At 37.8% G+C, this 19,617-nt stretch overlaps 2 protein-coding genes across 3 annotated transcripts in view; one reads left to right on the top strand and one right to left on the bottom strand.

Moving 5' to 3' along the window:
* Positions 1 to 6,802: 6,802 nt before the first annotated feature.
* On the bottom strand, positions 6,803 to 19,115 carry Spa17 (sperm autoantigenic protein 17). Its single transcript, XM_005378430.2, has 5 exons — positions 19,027 to 19,115; positions 17,793 to 17,973; positions 12,011 to 12,081; positions 9,526 to 9,573; positions 6,803 to 7,115 (listed from the first exon to the last, which is right to left on the bottom strand). Exons 2-5 carry the CDS (start codon positions 17,944 to 17,946, stop codon positions 6,981 to 6,983), a joined length of 408 nt encoding a protein of 135 aa, XP_005378487.1. The 5' UTR covers positions 17,947 to 17,973; positions 19,027 to 19,115; the 3' UTR covers positions 6,803 to 6,980.
* The window catches only part of Siae (sialic acid acetylesterase), a 37,623-nt gene continuing 36,843 nt past the window's right edge, over positions 18,838 to 19,617 (top strand). Inside the window, exon 1 of one of the 2 annotated variants that reach the window (XM_005378432.2) lies at positions 18,838 to 18,939. Coding sequence is in view for 1 of the 2 variants with exons in the window: in XM_005378431.2 (XP_005378488.1) it covers positions 19,197 to 19,365 (169 nt within the window). In the remaining variant the exon portion in view is untranslated. Of the gene's footprint in view, positions 18,940 to 19,176; positions 19,366 to 19,617 lie in introns of those variants that run through there. The other variant, XM_005378431.2, reaches the window with a different exon arrangement.

Raw genomic sequence — 19,617 nt, 5'->3', positions numbered from 1 at the left:
TAATGAACCAGCAGGGTAGTGTCGGAAGCAGCAGGAGGAAGGATTTGCATAGGGCCATAGATCATTATGAAGAATTCAGATCTTACTGTTCATAAAAGGAAAAGCCATCATGGGCTTCAAGTAGAAAAGCGACGTGAAATGACTTAAACTACAATAGAATCTTCAGGTTGCCATGTTAAAAGGAGGAAAGAGTGTGTAGTGATTATGTGTCAACTTGACTGGGTTTAGAAATGCCCAGATAGTTGATAAAAATTTTTGAGGACATTTCTAGGTGTTTCTACAAGAGATTAGCATTTAAATCAGAGTAAAGAAGATCAGACCTCACCAGTGTGGGTGGGCTGACACTGAGAACCTCAAAAGAATAAAAAGGCAGAAGAATAAATACACTTGAGGATTTGGAACAATCCAACTTTTCTTGACCTCAAACATTGGATTTTCAGTTCTTAGACCTTTAGGGCTCTAGGACTTAACTAAAGGCTTTTGGTTTTTGGTTTTGGATTGAGAGGTCCATCTTGGGCTTTCCTGGTTCTCAAGCCTTCACACTCAGATTGATTTATACCACTAGATTTCCAGGTTCTTCTGCTTGCTGATGTTGTATTGTAGGACTTCTCAACCTCCATAATTACATAAGCCAATTCCTGTAATAAAAGCCTTCTCAATATTTCTATATATCTTATTGGGTCTGTTCCTTTGAAGAACTCTAAGACAGAGTGGAAGCCGGGGAATAATTGTGGAAATTAAGCTGTAGTATATTGAAATATTGGCTCTATTTTCTCATGTTCCTAACAGAAAGAGAGAGGGAGAGGGAGAGGGGAAAGGAGAGGGAAAGAGAGAGAGACAGAGAGCGAGAGCGAGAGCGAGAGCGAGAGCGAGAGCGAGAGAGAGAGAGAGAGAGAGAGAGAGAGAGAGAGGAAGAGGCTTAAAAGAAATTGTGGGTTCAGCTTTTGGACATGGAGTCAAAAGCTGTCAAATACATGAGAAATCCACAATATTTTAAAGAGAACTTGAATATCAAATGTACACCACTAACTATTGAGTCTGGTTTAATATTGAGGTAAACCACTAACCAAGTAGACACTTGGCTCCTCAATTTTCTAGAGACAGGAACCAGGTTGAGAAACCTACTTATCCACCAAAACAGGTATGATCTCTAATGTCCTTTACAAATAACTAAGGAAGGTGAAATTTTAGGGGCTTGGGAACATTTTTCCTGTGGGAAGAATTTCAATAATTATAACCAAAAGAGCAGACTATGGTGGATTGAATTATTAGTTCCTATTCTTTACCACCCTGACATGGTCTCAATGCATGAGGTTTTACTATGGCTGCATGATGAACATTGGGTTGACATTGACATTTAGGTTGGGTTTCTTTCATCAAGGGGATGTCAGTGTAAGTAGGATTAAATCTTGAAATCTTTTTGCATGTTGTGTTTTTCCTGATTTTGCTTCTGTGATCAGCAGGAGCTTTTTCTGAGTCACATTTTTCAGCACAGACTTCAAACAAGACAAATGGAGCAGAGGTACTACAGCTGACCCTTGGGCCCATAGCCTGAAGCAGACCTTCCTTCCACAGTCAACTCATAAACCCTCAGTTTAGAGCAGAGATGAACCTGACTATGAGACTGGTGTCTAGCCTAGCTCAGCTCAATTGCTACTAACAAAGAGGCTCATGGGAACAAATAATTGTTTTAGATCACTGATTTTGGGGTAAGTTGTAGAGGAATGATAAGCAATAGTTTTTGCAGTAGCTCATGAGAGCAATGATGTAAACTAGGCCTACAATGGAAGTGGTAAGAAGTTTTTTATCTTCTGGGTGTATTTGTACAGTTTGAGCCCACAGGTTTTGGTGATAGATTGTATATTGGTTGGAAGAGAAAATAAGGAGTTAAGGATGGATTTGAGATTGTTGCCCAGGAAAATGGAAGAATGGAGTGGTCATGAGAAACATTAAGGAAATTGCAGATTTGAGGGTCAATGTCAAGAGCTGTTTGGGGCATGAGTAACCTATAGATATCCAAATAGGGATGTTAGGTAGGTGTTATGGTTTGTGTTTAGCTGTCTCCCTAATATCTCATGTACTTCTAGATGGGGTTTTTTTTGGAGGTAGCCACATCTAGAGTGTGTGACTGATTCCTAGTGCAATGCTGGGACTGAGAATCTGAGTGCTAGACCTGCCCTAGGGTGGGTGGCCTGCATACAATATAATGGACAGAAAAGCTTGTTCTTTCTCTCTACTCTCTTGTTGCTTTCACTGTCTTCTGCTGTCGTGAATTGTTGCTCCTCTGCCATATGTCACATCTTGCAGGCAGCTGATTATGGACTGAAACCTCTACAAACTGTGAGATAAATAAACTTTTCTTTCCTTTACTTTGGGTGTCAGGTATTCTGTCTCAGAGATGAGAAAAGTAACTAAGACAGAATTTGGTACCAGAGAAGTGGGGTTATTCTTGTGTCTACACCTGACCATGTGATTCAGGAACCTTTGGAAATGGCTTGTGGGAAGAGTTTGGAAAGGTTTAGGATGCTGGCTGAAAAAGCAGAGCTGGAACACCTTAAGCTATACTGTACTGGAGATTCTGGTCAGATCTCAGAAGACCAGAAGGCTGATATGAATCCTGCCAGCAAAGAACAGGCTTGGAATGTTTCTGCTGGGAAGAAGTAATGCATTGGTTGTTGGACTCCAGATGATGTGTATTATGCCTTGCCAAAAAGTTTGTCTGAATTTTGCTCATGTTCAGACTTTGCCTGAAACTGAGATTAAGGGCTGCAGACTAATCAGGCAGAAGAGATTGTCAGGCAGCCTACTGTTGAGGAATTGATATGGCTACTCTTGGGGGATTTTAGTCAGATTTATGTTGAGAATCAAGAGCAAAGAGTGCAGCAGAATGATTTAAAATGTTTTGAATTGGTCAGAAAGGAAGCTCCAGTAAAGTGGTGAATTGCAAAGATAGGGCAGGGGACATCTTGATTGCTGAGAAATAACAGCACCTGAGGGCATCACAAGAAGCAGCAGGACTCCACCTTCTGAAGCCTCAAAACTGCAAATGTGAAAGACTACTTTGAGAAGAAAGCTGCAGCTCAGAGAATTTGTTCCTCAGAATTCGATTCAGAGTGCTCAGCAATCCAAGTACTCAACCTCTGCATTCAAGACAGGGAAGCCTAGCTACTGTTCCTGCTGGCAGCAGACCTTAACATCATCCATGTGGTGCTTATTTTAGGTGCATGCAAAATGGAAGAGTTGTGAGGTCAGAAAGGCTTCCATCCCAATTTCAGAAGGCCTGGGGGGCCAGGCAGTGTGCCGCTGAGAGGGCAATGTGTGAAGCTGTGAGTGTGAAGTCAAAGGTGCAGTGGGGACCCCAGAAGTTTGGAGAAGCCAGGAATGTGGACCATCTGAGGAAAACTGCAAGGAGGGAGAAGAGTGGGCCCAAGAGAGAAGCCATGGGAGCTACAACCAGAAGTGCTGTAGGGGTTGAGCCACCTAAACATTTTGGAGATCACATCTTGGCATAGATTGCTTTGGATGATGCACATGGAAGGACAGGACTTAGTGTTTGCCCTGCTGAATTTGGATTTGCTTTGATCCCACTCCTTTGTATGACCCCTGCTTGTAACTTTTGGAATGGAAATGTCTGTCTTGTGCCATTGAATGTTGGACAAGTTTAATGTTCTTTTCATTTATATAGGGGCTCATAGCTAAGAGTGTGCCCCAAATCTCAGAGGAAACTTGGGACTTGGTCTTTTCAGCAATGCTGAAACTCTTAGGAATTCAGAAACTCTTAGAGATGGATTAAATACCCTTTTCATAAAGGAATGTACATGGGTCTTTGGGGTCCAGGGGAGGAATGTTATGGTCTGTGTCTAGATGTCTCCCTCTTTTTGAGGTAGCTGAATCTAGAGTATGAATGATTTATAGTGCAAACTGGGATTAAGGGTGCTGGGATTAAGTGTGTGAGTGCTATACCTGCCCTTGGGTTGGTAGCCTGCATACAATATAAGGGACAGAAAGAGGCTTGTCCTCTCTTTCTGCTCTCTTGTTGCTCTGCTGCCATGAACTGTTGCCCCTCTGCCATCTGCCACCCTGCCTTGGAGCATGCTGATTATGGACTGAAACTTCCACAAACCGTGAGCTAAATAAACCTTTCCCTCTTTAACTTTGGATGTCAGGTGTTTTGTCTTAGCAATGAGAAAAGTAAGACAGTAGGCATTTGGCTCTATAAGGCTGGAGGTGAAAGGCAGAAAGGTCTAGGAGTTATCAGTATGGAAATAGTTTATAGAGTCATGAGACTGGATGAAATCAACAAAAGAATGTAGAAAAGGGGCTCAAGGACAAAGTCTGGGGACCCTTTAATGTCTAGTGGTTAGGGAGTTCCAGAGTAACACATGAAGGAGATTAAGAAACAGCAAAAGATGGGATGAAAAGAAAACCAGCTAAGTTTTAATAACGCGTTAATCGTATGTACTGTCCTAATACCACACCTATTGCGCTCTACTTGCTTTTCTTTTCCTTAGACAGCACCACCACCACTAGGGGTGTGTGTGCGTGTGTGTGTGTGTGTGAACTGACACGGAAAGCATAGTGTTAATCACTTTATGTATATAACAGAATTATGGAAATGCTAATTGGTGTCTTTTTAATTTTAAAAAATTTTTTATCTTTCATGATTAATTTCAATGTTGACCTTATGGGGAAATTTCATTTAATTCTCATCCAGTTCAGTTTGTGACCAGAATCATGGAAAGAACTGAGTTTGTGAACTGAGGTACCAGTGTACATGTTTGCAGTACATAATGATTATATTCATCATGGGGAGTTGCTGCATATACATACCTATTTTTTTGTTATACACTCACTTAGGAACATTTTTCTCTCCTGATCTTCTCTCCAGAACAAGGAAGCTAAGTCTCTGTATTAATTCTGGGCAACTTGTATAATCCTCTGAGACAGATGGCTTTATTCAAGGGGGAAAAGGGTTGGAGGCTTGTGCTTTGAATGGAATAGGGAAGTAAGCAGCTGAAATCCTGGGAAAGAATTGATTTTTTTCCTTCTCTAACCCTGGTAGCAGGTTAAACTTTGGGTGGGTTAAAATTAGACTTTGGAATTTAGTTAGTGTGCAGCTCTCCAGTGGCAGCAAGACCTTGGTAGCAGGAAGGCTGCTTGGAGGTGCATAGAGATTAAAGAGTGACTGCCACAAGATTGACAGATTGGGTGAGAAATCTGTGTTTGAGGAGAGAGGAGCACCTGGACAATCTCCATTGTAGAACCTGATAAAGGCACAGTGACAAGGAAGGTCCAGAAACAAAACTGCTTTGATTCTGAGCCTCAGGCTAGGATTTAAGGGTTTGGAGGATGGCCCTTGTTATGGTGTAACACTTGGCTGATTTGAGAAGCTCCCCAGGACTGAGCTACTCAGACTTGTTGCTAAGATTTGGGGAACAATGGCTATGTCACTGTGCACTGAGAGAGAATTAATACTAGAACCAAAGTGGGGGACACCTATGTATTGTAAGTAGGGAAAAGAACCAGCCAGGATATTACCTAAGACTTCTGGATTATGCTATGTCATTATAGCAGTAGACAATAGCGTTAATTAAATGTTAAAACTCCATTTTCTCTCCTTTGCATTAGGAAGGTAAATTGCACTCTTGGGTCTAATCTCCAGTTTCTGGGACAATCAAGAATGGTAAGGCTTCAAAAAGGAATGACTTAATTTTCTAAAAATAAGGCCTTTGGGACTTGGTTTATTGAAAAATTAACAGAGATAAAAGGCCTCTGAGTTTGTATATTACCATTTATATACTAAAAAGACTTGGGGACTGTCTTACTTTCTTGTTGCTGAGACAAAATACTTGACACCCATAAGTAAAAGGACGAAAGGCTTATTTTAGCTCCTACTTTGTAGAGGTTTCAGTTCATAGTTGGCTGGCTCTAAGGCAAGGCAGCATGGTAGAGCAGAAACAGTCCATGGCAGAAATCAGTAAGCCTTCCTTTCCCTTTTTATTCTAGTCATGCTACATGCCCAATGGTTGGTGCCACCCACAGTCAGGGTGGTCCTTCCTATTATGCATACCCAGAACCATGCTAAACCACTTCAGGGGGCCAACCCAGTTATCAAATCCCTAATCCACTATCACACACTCATGATCCAGCCACCTCCCAAAAGCCCCACCTATGAGCACATGAGGCTTTGGGGGGACATCTAGATATAAGCCATAATAGGAACTGTTTGCTGAACAAGAAAGTAGATTGTTAGGAGCTTCTGTTATTTTCTAGTGTGATGTTATTATCTTGTTCTATATGGTTTTGGAGAGTAAGACAGTAAGAATTGTAAGCTACATGAATGAAAGCACAAATATTCACTACTAATCCCAGCACATGAATGGTACTCAATACATTTCCAGTAAATGATTAAATACATGCATGACAAATGAAAATCCAAGTTTTAAAGGGAGGCAGACTTTTTACTTACCTTATCTTTCTAATAATTTTATGTATCCAAAAATTAGGGGCTCAGAAGATGACTTAGTGGTAGGATACTTGCCTAACATGCTGAAGGAGCTAGGTTTAACTGCCAACACCTAACACACATACAAATTATATAGACTTTATTTGAAAGGCAGAAAAATTCTTTATCACTAGAGTGAAACCAGAGCTAAAGAACCATTTTCCAGGGATGTGATAGGATTTATTTGTTAAATAATGGTCAAACCATAAAACTTCTTCAGTTTGATAGCTAAATCCAGAAGTATCCATCCATAGACCCGGGACAAGTAGCAAGAATCCTCAGAATTTCAGAGAAATCTTTAAGTGGTATGTTTCGGTGGCATGTTTATTGAACAAATGCTCAACAGATTTTTACAGCAGCAACAAATGGTATTTCACAACATCAAATCTCTCTGACTAAGGAAAAAATGACAACTACAACAAGTTTGATGGTCTGGCTTATTTTTTCATGTTTTCTGGGGGTAAAACCAGTGTTCTCACTCATTTTCTTCTTTGCCATTTTCAGGCTTTCCTGATTTCATTTTCTTTATCTCTTCTCTGGCCATGTGTCCCCGGAAGGCTGCTTGGATTTTGACAGCAGCAATTTCCTCCTTATTTTCCTCAGAAGATTCCTTTGTTCAAAGGAAAAAAAGTAAAAGACCTTTTAAACAACCTGTATTTTTGATGCCATTAAAATATATGCATACATTTATTTAACTGAGGGACGTGACTATTTGATATCTGTTGCTTCCTGGGGAATTTTATATATTGTCACATTGTGTGTGTACCAAATGGCAAATGCCAAAATAGCAGGCACTTTATTCTGACAGTCTTTAATATATCTCTGCAATAAAAGATCATTGCCCACTTCTTTTTTGGGGGTCCAAAATAGGGGGCCAAGGACAAGTAAGATTCCTTGAAGCATGGTAAAAATGTTAAGATTAGTAAATGAGCTATTTGGAAATAATCTTGATTACATAAGATGGATTAAAATGTTAATGTTTTAATTTCTAAATGATTAGGTAGTCAAAACTATACATTTAATAGTGGAATACCAAAGAGAAATCCATTTACTTCAGTAATGTCAGGTTGAACATAGTTGATTGAACTTTGGCATATAGTTTATTCTTTTTCCTCTCCTTTTTTAAGGCATAGGTATAATTTACAGATAGCAAAATACATGGATCCTAAAAATATAACTGAACAGATATATAGCTCTTAATAGATCTTCTTAAACTATAAAAATGATACACAACTCTTAAACAATCAAATATTACTCGCAGTAAAGTTTTCCCTACCTTCCCAAATCTTGCTCTGAAGAGGAAACCACCATAGGTTGAATGTGCATATGTACACACACACACTCACATATATATGTATGTATATATGTGTATATATAATAAAAAATTTTTACTTATACAAATACAAATGTGTTTTTATTTTAAAAATGAGATCATAGTGTTGTGCCGGTATCTTTTCCAATATAACAATATCTTGATTTTCTTTTTCTATATTATTTTATATAACTCTGTTCATTTTTCTGTGACAACATTGCATTCCACTGTACTGAAGTACTTTGATCTATGCACTCAAAATGTCCTAATGATGAACCTTTGGGTTGTTCAACCTTCCCCCATCACATCTCTATAACAATGACAGTCTTTAATATGTCTCTGGAAATTTGCAAACAGAATGGTACAAAAATGCAAACAGAATGGTATAAAATCCTCTCAGATAATGCTCTCAGTTGGACAAGCAATAGCTCTCAAGTTGGAAATCAATGAAGTCCCTACTTAAACTCATGAAAGCCTATGTAAGGGCACCTAAGAAAGATGTAAGGAAATGACATGCTTTCTGCTTCTTTGATCCCATTGCATCTGATGCAGTGTTAGGCTTATTGGTTGTGCTGATATAATTCTAGAATAATTTGGAAACATTATAGGAAAAAGCTGTGCTTCACTGGGTGGGGAGTAAATTGTTCTTTGAGAGGCATGTCCATTTTAGGTGTCAATCACTGGGTAAGAAACTGGGACATCAGGACATGAAAAGGACTCAGAAGTTTGGCTTCTGGCATTGTACAGAGTTCTTTCTTGGCCTGGTCCTCCTGAGTCTGGACTGTAAAGAATGCAGGCGGTAGTTTGCTAGTGAGTGTTTTAACACTGAGCTCTTCAGCAAATCAAACAGAAACAAGCCCAGATTTGTAGTGTTTGTCATAGTCTTACTACTCTTAATTGGCTGACTTCAAGCTATTAAAATGATATCAGTGAATATAGAGTTGGGTAGACCATGCACGATCATCTCCTGAATGCTGTCTTTCACACACTACTGAATACTGAACACAGGTGGGTACTTCGAGGGTGGACTTGCCCATGGAAAAGCATTATTTGCAGAGGGCTATGGGTGGAAGAGGAGTAAGCCACACTGCGTGAAGACATTTTACTTGCTCTATGAAATTCTCTTTGGTTTTCCTTTTGTGGCCTCTGAACCTTTGCCACTGTGATGGTGATAAATAACAATTAGTGAAAAATTCCTGAAATAGGAGATGAATCTCAAGACTGGGACTGTAAGTTCTTCTGTCTGCTTTTCCCATCAGGAGATTTTTATATCCATTGACAACCTTCAAAAATAAGATTTTACTTATTTATATTTTTTACATTTTACCTTTTTTCTGGTTGATGAGGAGTGAACTCAGGATCTTGTGCTCACTAGGCATGCTCTATACCACTGAATTACATCTCTAACCCTAAGATTTTATTTTTAATGGAAAGAATGAGTTTTCTGTTATAAGTGGCATGGCTGAAAATGATCTACCTATTACTTTACTATTTAGTAAATAGTAATATTTACTATTTACTAATTACTATTACTATTAAATAGTAATATTTACTATTACTTTATTATTGATGTTTACCTAGAAGGAAAAATTATAATTTTAACAATATAGATAGTAGACTTGTTCATATTTGAAATATAATTTTACATAGCAACCTCATTCTTTGTAGAAATGCAATAACATGTGAAAAATATTACGTTCAGAGATACCTGGTGCCTTTCTTGGTCAGGTTCTTGTTTCTCAGGTATTTGCTGGTCCTAGAGGGAGGGGAGAGGGTCAAATAGGCAGTGTTTTCAAAATAATAAAGGCTAAACTGCTTAACAGTAATTAGAAATTAAGTAATTAATAAGTAGGGAGAATTAAATATGTATTTATCTTTTAACAAGGAAAATATGTTGGAAGAAGAAGTGAAAATGCTTAAGGGAAGAATATGTATTAATAAGTATTAATAAATAAGGAAGAAAGAAAAAGGAAGGAAGGAAGGAAGAAGGAAGGAAAGAATCCTAAATCAGAGGTGCCCAGTGCACGTGGAGAATCAGTATCTTGCATTGGCATCTAGTATGGTTCCATTTTGTACTATCCTTGGGAAAAGTGAGAAAATTGCCCCACTCGAAGCATTCTCTGTGTTCTGCAGTTCTGATGAAGAGGTTGATCTTCATCAAGGAAAGATGTAGAAGTTGATCAAAATGTTGGTTCTCTGCTTTTGGAATGTGTTATTTTATTACTTTTAACTACAGATAATTGTCTCCTACTAAAAGTTGATAAGATGTGGTAAGGAATTCTGAAGAAAGTATAAAAAAGAGGCACCAGTAATTTCTAAAATAGTAATAAATGCCATCATGCTCCACAGTGTGAAGTTAAGTTGACTTTTTAATGAAGTTTATGGATTAAAAACTGAAGAAGTAAGTTTTACTGTGGAAAATGATTTATATATAAAAAGAGAAACCAGCTCTGCCAATTTTGATATAGCTATTGAGGTCTCCCTCCAAAATAGAGGTGCAGTAATTCACCACCTATGGGAAGAAATTCTCTAACCCATAAAACAAGAATTTAAGGACATGCAAGTGAATCACCTAAAGCCTTTAGAATTTAAAATAAAAGAAAAATACCTTGAAACTGCTTTTTAACACAAAGATATAATGTTTTTCAACATTATCATTTTGATTTCAATAAAACATTGAAATCAAGAGAACCTAGAAGCCTAGAGAACCTGGTAAACAGAAATAGATACAACATACCCATATATGCAGGTACAGACAGATGGAACTTCACCTTTGAACTCATGGAATAATTGAAAGCTACTTGTCTAGGACATTCCCCAAATCTGTTGGAGAACATCAAAACTGAACACTGTTAATTCCTTTTTATTCTAACTAATTAAAAGCTAGTGTCTTATGTCTAATGGTATTAACTCAGTTGTGTAGAATAGTATTCTTAATTTTATTATTATTTTCTTATTATTGCTACTATTGTTTGAGACAGGGTCTCATGATATTGTCCAGGCTAGCCCTGACCTCCTGGTCTTAAGTGATCCTCCTCCCTCAGCCCCCTGAGAAGCTGGGATTACAGATGCAAGCCACTATGCACAGCTAGTGTGCTCAGATTTTAATGTAACTACAAATTTGGGGACCTTGTTAAGATTTAACTTCTGACTTGTAAACTGGGGTTTGAAATGAGACTCTGAACTTCTCTCAAGACCCCAGCTGATGCAACTGATGGTAAATCCACAGTCTTCTCCAACCACAGTTCATCAGAACTGCAGACACAGAGAATGCTTCAAGTGGCAATTTTTTCACTTCTCCCAAGGATAGTACAAAACGGAACCATACTAGATGCCAAGGCAAGATACCGATTCTCCACGTGCAATGGGCACCTCTGATTTAGGGTTCTTTCCTTCCTTCCTTCTTTCCTTCCTTCCTTTTCTTTCTTTCTTTTCTTTCTTTCTTTCTTTCTTTCTTTCTTTCTTTCTTTCTTTCTTTCTTTTTTTCTTCCTTTCTTTGAGGAATCTTGTTTGAGAAAGGTTATTTGAGGATACTGCTAATGACAAAGGTAAGTTTAGTTTCTGAAGAGATTAGCTTTATAGAGAAAACTGTACCTTCACCATTTGCTAATTCTAATTACCCTTTTGTAACACATCAATGATAATAATTAGGCTAGTAGTTTATTTTTTCAGTACTTGGCACTGAACTCAGAGTCTTCACCCTGAGCTATATCCCTAACCCTTTTTATTTTTATTTTTATTTTGAGACAGTGTCTCCCTAAATCACTAAGTTACCCAGGCTGGGCTGGAATTTGGGATCCTCCTGCCTCAGTCTCCCAAAGTACTGGGATTATGGGCAGATGTGACCATACCTGGCTACTAACAGTGTTTTTAAAATAAATATCATTCATTGATTCATTCAACAAAGTATTTGTTGAGCATCTGCTCTTGCTAAGTATTTGAAATATAAAACATGGAGCAATGATTTTATAACTTTCAAGCACATTCTTCCTGTTGATCATCTTTAAACTTAAAATAAATATCTATATTTGATACTTTAGAAAACAGTTTCTCACCAAAGAAGCATAAGTAAAAAGCTTTAACAAATTATTTGTAATACTTTATACAATTCTCACAATTTGAGGGAAATTATAATACTTAATATTTTGTAATTAGGAGAAATTACCAAATCCAGTAACTTCAAAGGACTATACCTTGAATGCATGATTGTTATAGAAGCGGTCGTCTATCTTAGCCCCCCATTCTGCTGGATCAAAGTTGGTTTCTAAATAATAAAAATATAATAATTTGAGACTTATTTTGAGTTCATTTAAATAAATCTAAGCAGTAACACAGAATAAGTTTCTTGTTTCAAATCACAGGTACTTTATTGACATAACAATTGGCTTATATGTTCATCAACAGGAGAATGCATAAAAAATGTAGCATGTATACACAATGGAATACCACTCTGACTTAAAGAAGAACAAATCTGAGTCATGTATAGGAAAATGGATGCATGTTGAGATCAGAAAGTTATATGAAATGAATCAGACACACAAGCTTAAATATCACATGGTTTCTCTTATATGAGAAACCCTAAGCATAAATAATGATAGAGCCAAAATAATCTTGATGTCTTTGTACATAGCTAAGTACTGCAGACAATATCCAGTGATCATTAATATATGATGACAAACAATTAGACTCTGGTGATCCTTGTAGATACTCACAAGATATTAGAACACATTTCTTCTTTCATAGAATTTATAACAAAGCAGGAAAGAGAACAAATGTCAATATTAAACAGAGACACATAAATATGTACCAGTCAATTCAAGTGTATAAAAACAAATGCTTTTTTCCAGAACTATTTTCTGTAACTTTTCATTATGGAAAATTTCTAACTTAGAGAGTAGAGAGATAGTATCAAACCTCTATATTTACACTACCTAGATTCAACAATTAGCAACTCATGATTTATTTTATTTTATCTGTCCCCCTTTCTTCTGGTTATTTTCCAGCCTTCTGATTACTTTCAAGCCAATTCCAAGCATCCTATTACTATATCTACAAGTACAACCACAACATCATTATCATACCCAAATATACTAGGAATAATTCTCTAATATCACCAACTGTTGAAATTTCTCTATTGTGTAATATACATAGTTTTATTTATTTATATTTTGATTTAAATCAGACCTACCTAAATAGGGAAAGTCTTTTGTTGTTATATGTTTTAAATTGCTTTTAATGGAAAGCCCATCCCTTCATTTTTTCTTGCAATTTATTTGTTGATAAAGCAGGGTCATTTTTCCTTTGGAATTTTCCACAGTTTAAATATTTCTCTCTCCATGGTGGCTTTTAAGATGATCCTTTGCCTTTGAATTTCCTATAGGTTGGTAGTTAGACCTATAAGTTTGATATGATTCAGTGTTGATTTTTTTTGGTGGGTAAGAATACTTGGTAGTACTGTGTAATCCTGTCAAGAGATTAATAATATCTGGTTTTTCTCTCTATAATTGTATAATTATCATCAGATAATTTTTTTATGGGTTGGTTGCATAATGCTAATGTTCTAACTTAATCATTTATTTCTGGAGGAAATAATGAAAAACTGAATGAATAAAAAAAGGACTAATGAATAAAGAAAATAGTTGGCCTCATCAACTACATAGTTACTCTGAAATACCATTCTTCCAGCAAAGAAAGGTTAAAGGTTTCATTTTTTTCTTTATTTATTAGTTTTCAGAATAATTAGCTGTTTCCCTAATTATCAAGGTGATCAATGAGTGGTGAATTTTGTTTGTAGCATTATGAATTCATGAATATTTAACAAACTGGATAAATTCCAATGCACTGTATATATTATTCTTATTGGTGCTCTGTGCAAAATTTGGCCAGTGGCAGCTTACACAAGAGCTCAGATTCTCCTAAATTCTTTGCAAACAATCCTAGTAATCTTTGAGGATTTTTTTGTTTTCTGGTATAAAAAGATGGTCAGCCTTACTGTACAATCATATATATATTTTGGCATTAGCTATTACTACAAGAACGCCAGATTTTGGAAAGTGGTATTCAGACATGACAATCTAGTATTGAGGTGTCCACTGGTATAGGGTTGGTCATTGTTTTGAGGCCCTTTTAATGTATGGAACTATAAACTACTTTTTTCAGTTTTTGAGAGACAACATATCATCAGATAATATGGATATTTTAAAATTCAAATTTAGGGTTACAGAATTTTTAAACCTCTTTCATTTTTATAATTGTACATCACTTTTCCTACACCAGAAATCTTATTCTTGATAACACTAGCACAGTTACTCACTTTATTCTATAACATACAAAAGAATAATTTCTAGGATAACTCTGTGTGTTCATTAGCTCTCCATTGTAAAAAATACATGGAGTAAATCAATTTTAAAAAGAGGAAAGGATTATTTTGGCTCACAGTTTTGGAGGTTTCTGTCCATAACCAAGTGGCTCTGTTATTTGGGCCTGTGGCTACACGGTACAACATGGCACAAGTGTATTGTGGGGAGGCCTGTTTACCTCAGCAAGGAAGAGACTGGTATCCTGCAATCCTTTTCAAGGGCACACCTCCAATGACCTAAAATCTCCCCCTAGCTCTACCTTCTAAAGGCTCCAATAGCACTGCAAACTGGGAACTCAACCTCTAACACTTGGGCCTTTGTGGGCCAATCCAGATCCAAGCTACACCACTCTACTTTAATGTGACAGTGGTACCTCAGTTCATTTAATTTGTTGTATGATTTTTGGAAAAGATGGCCATGGTTCTGTTTGTGTGAGAAAGATGGCCATGCTTATGTTTGCCACCTGATGCAGAGTTTGCAAACAAAAACAAAATTCTGCCAAATGCTTTTGTTTGTGAAACAAACTGTGCAAACCAAAGTGTCCATGAAACCATTGTACCATTGTATTAATAATATTATTGAAAAGTTTAAGTTTTTTAAAAGTTCATTTGACTTTTGGAGTATATCTATCATGGGTGGGTGGTCAAATTACTGTGTTATTAAGTCACTTAAAAGAATTCCTTTCTGTGATTTTATGTTACCCACTCAATATTAGTTCATGTGTTTCATATTATTTTTAAATTTTAGGAACGGCCTAACAATTTTTAAATTTAATTTTATACCTATGCCAAACATTAATGAACCCAAATTCAAGATGTAGTCTAGCCTGTTTCCTGTTACCTTTTTTCTAAAGAAAAATATTGATTTTTAAAGATTTATTCTTAAAGATATAAGCCATTATGTATTCATATCAACTTTTTTGTTAAATGATAGCACACTAAACTAATTTCCTTCCATTTTTGTGATTCCTGAAGATCATTCCCTAGCATTATCTAGAGATCCTCATGCATTTTTACAACTGTATATTATGTGATTGTGTAGATGTAGTCTTAGTTTATTAAATCAGTTCCCTATCATGGGAGTTGTGGTTGTAGCTCAGCCTTAAAGCGCTTGCTCTGGGTTTGATCCCCCGCCTGCCAAAAAAAAAAAAAAAAAAAAAAAAAAAAAAAATCCCAGGGCCGGTGATATAGCTCAGTGGCACAGTACCTGCCTGGTAAGTGCAAGGTCCTGAGGTTGATTCCCAGTCCAAAAACTAAAAACAAACGCGCCCCCCTCCAATCCCTATTATACATATTTGAGTTGTTTCAACAAATAACGATATGATAAAAAGTGTGGAGAGTGAATTTCTGTGTCGAAGGTTAAATACATATGAAATTTTGGTGGATACAGTTGAATGCTCCTTGAAGTTGTACCATTTTGCATCTCCATCTGCATGTCTATGTGTACTTATTTTGCACAGCCTTGCCTACAGAGTATGGTGGCAAACTTTTGGCTTTTTGCCAGTATGGTGGTGGGTGGTTGGTGGTTGCTCAGTGTAGCTTTGATTTGGACTTCTGTTATTATGTCTCAGTTTGAGTAGATTTTCATACATTAAGGACAATTTGTATTTATTTTTGTCTGAACTATTTGTTCATACCCCTTGTTCATTTTTCTATAGTGTTATTATAAGTATATGTAACACATTATTTTTACAAGCACTTTTATTAGGTTTATTAACCCACAGTGATAGAAATTGCAAATATTTTTTCTCAGCTTGTCATTTGTATTTTAATTTTCCTTATGGTGCTTTTTGTCCTGTAAAAGTTTACGTTTATGTTGTCAATTCTATCAATCTGTTCCCTAATTGTATCTGGAGTTTTGAAGTAATTCAAGCAACTTAGCTAGCAAAGTTTTCTTATGGTATAGAGAAATTCGTCCATATTTTCTTCTAGTAGTTGTATAGTTTCTTTTAAAAAATATTTATATCTCCAACCAATTTGGAATTTAGCCTAGTACATGATACAAGAAATTGATCCAATTTTATCTTCTGTCATCTTTAGCTAAGTGTAATTTAAGAAGTTCACTTTCCTTTAGTGATTTGATATCATTTGTACCATAATATTGTCTACTGTTTCCTGCCACAAAAGTAAAAAATAAGAATAGTCACCACCTATGAAGAATGAAGGGAAGGGAATTCTTGCATTGTGGAGAGACTGGGCTAGAAATCCCAGTGATTTTTTTTTCTTTCTGGAGAGATTAAATTCTAACTGTTGGATAATTCACCTTTGGTTGATATGGGTGGAAGTGGGTGTAGTGCTTAAAACTTTTTCAAATGGTCTTACCCATTGTTTACTAGTTAGAGAGCTAGCATTCTGAGGCTATTAATCTTAATCATCAATTGCTTTTATTACCGTGACCCGGTAACAATGACTCAAATGTTTCTGTAACGGGATGTTTCTGAGTTCTAAAATTAAACAAATGACTAAAGACTTTTTACTGCATGGATCTGTAAAATTAATGTTATAATAACAAAATTAAGGTAATATTGATGACAACTCACCTTTTTTTCCAAGAGATTTATCTCAGTAACCTTTTCCTCTTAAGTACTGTTTATCAAATGATTTCAGTGGAACTTAAAGTTTCCTATTGTACAACAAATATCCACCCTGAATGGATTTGAAAAAGACCAGTAATAGGAAACTGGCAGAAATTTTGAGGTCTGTAGGGGCAGGCCAAAGGGCTGGAGCTGGACAGGGGGGTATGGGTGTTGTTTTAATTCTGGCTTTGTGTTGGTTTCCTCCCTCTGTGAAATGGTTTATAATGGAATGTCTATTTGCCTATAGCTATTTCTAGCTGCCTTTATCACTCTGTTGGAATACCATAATCAAAAGAAGTAACAGCTTATACAAAAGTGGTTGTTCTAGTCATGAATAGGTTTTCAGAACAAAGTTGAAACTAATCATTCCCATTTTGACCACTGGGTCAGTACTGATAGTCATGAGCTTTTAAGACCTTGGATTTGAAAAGTTTTAGTTATGGAAGTGAAGGAACTTTGCTTTGGCTCTCAACCAAAGAGTACTATCAGTGTGGATCTTAGTCTCTGTGCAGGAGGGACTTTGAGAGTATAAAGAATATAAATTACCTTCCTAAGCTGTGGCAGTTCACTTTTCAAAGCAGTTTGTCTCTGTGCCTTTATTGAAGAACAGTTTCATATTCCCAAGTGAATACCAATTTATTTAATCTAAGGAGTGTTGAATTATTTTTATAACACTTATAATACTTTCAAATGAGAAGAATCAAAATTTAAAGAAAACTGCAAATTATCTCCTCAGAAAGAATAGACAGTCAACTATTGGAGATGCATAAGAACAATCTGCTAAAAAGTAGAGGGTATACTGTATGACTTTTGCAGTCCTCTTCCATATTGTATCCTAAGAAATAAAATGAAAAAGGTCAGGAGGATAAACTAGCAATATTGAATAATGTGAAACTAATTTAAGAGCTGTCCAAGAGGTAGGTAGTGTTTCAAATAGCATGAACTGTTACTTGAAGTCACCCGCTTCATAAAGGCTTTCTGTAGAGTGGACATGGTTTTGCCATAACTAAATACTTAAGTCTCTTATTTTAAAAAGCTTACTCTCTCTTTTCTCAAGAAGGTCCTTAAAATATGCTGCTGCAAAAGCTGGTATATTTTCTGGTTGCTCCCTCAGGATCTCACGTGTGAGCCCTTCAAGAAGATTCCCAAATCCTTGTGGAATTCGGAGGTAGGTGTTGGAGAATGGAATCGACATCTTCTTGGGAAGAACTGCCTGTGGTACCTACAGATTCAGTAAAGAGGGCTCTCTAAGTCTATGTGATTTTAATTATATAATCAAAATTAGGACAACAAATTATTTCTGTGGCCCAAATTTTCTGGACTTCAATTCCTTTCCTCCCCACAGAACCCAAGTCCATCCGTTTCTTCCAGAGTATTTTGCATTCTTCATTGTGAATTAGAATATCACAAATATAGACTCATTCAATGAGCTAAGTAATTTTCTAAAAATTACAAAACCAGGGTGTTCACTATGACACACAATATTTTTTCTTTCTGTCCTGAAAAGCTGAGGGCAGTTTTTGCTATCCTATAAGTATCTAGTGTGAATGACTGTTATAAAGCTACCTTAATGAAATTATCAACTGCTCAGAAGATCCCGTTTAAGGTCTAAAATAAGAAATTTAAAAGTAGGAACTAGTCCTGCTTCTAGAAATTCTTTTAACTTGTTGAATAAGAGTCACCATCTTTTCCTCAGCTGCCATTTATCAAGCATGACCTATGTGTCTTGAAGCACCTTTGTACTCTGCAGTGGAGTTAAGGAGGGGAAGGAGGTCATGACTTTGAAAATCCAGCCTCTAAACTTGTGGAATCCTATTTTCTGGTATGGTCTTGACCAGGCCTTCTCCTCCTGTCTTGGGGTACAAAGGCTGGACGTCAAGCAGTGGGCTGGGCTACTGAGTGTGGAAAGAATACTGAAGGGCCTGTTGTGTTTATATGAAGTGTGTGTCGATGCCCAACGAGGGCGAAGCGATGGCCCGTGTCCAGGACGGGCACAGAATGTTTCAAGAGGCCCAATCTGTGGAGGTTTTCTTTCTCCCTCTCTTTCTTTCTTTTTAGGTACTGAATCATTTTAGGGATGTGAAACAAACCAGCGAGACCCTGAACTGAGCTGAGGAATGAGGACGGACGGAGGGAAGGGAAGACAAGTCAAGGATTTCAGACTCCCAATCTGCTCCAGGGGCCCCAGGTGTGTTGGGGACGCTGCGACAACACGAGAAACAAAGGGAAAAGGCGTGGTCTCGGTGTTGGAGAGGAAGTGGGGGAACCACCTTACCTCTTCTTTCTCTCCCAGCTGGTGCCGAGGGTTAGAATTGTTTTTTCTCGTTGCTGGGTAACCGTTTTTTGTTAAAAACTACGGCGGCCGAGAAGGAGAGAGTGACACCTCGCTCTGTGGCCGCAGTAGGTTTCGCGGACTGAGTGCGGGAGAGGGCGGGGTCGGTGACCATGGCCCCGCCCACCCACAAAGACCCTGCCCAAAGCCCAGCAAGCCCCGCCCCTCCAGGCACCGGTCGCAGCTCCCGAGCTGCGGACACCGCACGCGGAAGTATGGTCGCCCCTGGATCTGTGCTTGGGCTGGTGCTCCCTTTAATCCTGTGGGCGGACAGAAGTGCAGGTGAGGCAGACCGGCCCTGCCATACCCCGGCCCCTCAGCCTGTTCCGGCTCCGAAGTCCCGCGTCCTCTTCGAGATCCCCACTCGCTTCCCCTCCCAAGGTCGGGAAGGGATCTTCTCCGACCAGGCCTGGTGCGCGCGTGTCTGCAGGCCCCGAGCCCTCCTCCGCTTCCTCCACCTCCTCCCGCCCTCCCTCCACACCCGCCTAAGGGGTAGGGGCGGGTTCCGAGGATCCGAGTGGGGAGGTGCGGACG

Source organism: Chinchilla lanigera, unplaced genomic scaffold, assembly GCF_000276665.1.
Source record: "Chinchilla lanigera isolate Chin_1 unplaced genomic scaffold, ChiLan1.0 scaffold00011, whole genome shotgun sequence".
Classification (NCBI taxonomy): Eukaryota; Metazoa; Chordata; class Mammalia; order Rodentia; family Chinchillidae; genus Chinchilla; species Chinchilla lanigera.
Note: the sequence above shows the minus strand (reverse complement) of the source record. Positions and strands in the feature narration are given on the sequence as shown.

Coding starts and splice junctions, on each gene's coding strand:
- Spa17 (XM_005378430.2), bottom strand. CDS start 17,946: ATGTCGATTCCATTCTCCAACACCTACCTCCGAATTCCACAAGGATTT. Junction 12,082..17,792: donor CCTTCTTGAGAAAAGAGAGA/GTAAGCTTTTTA, acceptor TTTATTATTTAG/AAACCAACTTTGATCCAGCA. Junction 7,116..9,525: donor CTGACCAAGAAAGGCACCAG/GTATCTCTGAAC, acceptor CTTTGAACAAAG/GAATCTTCTGAGGAAAATAA.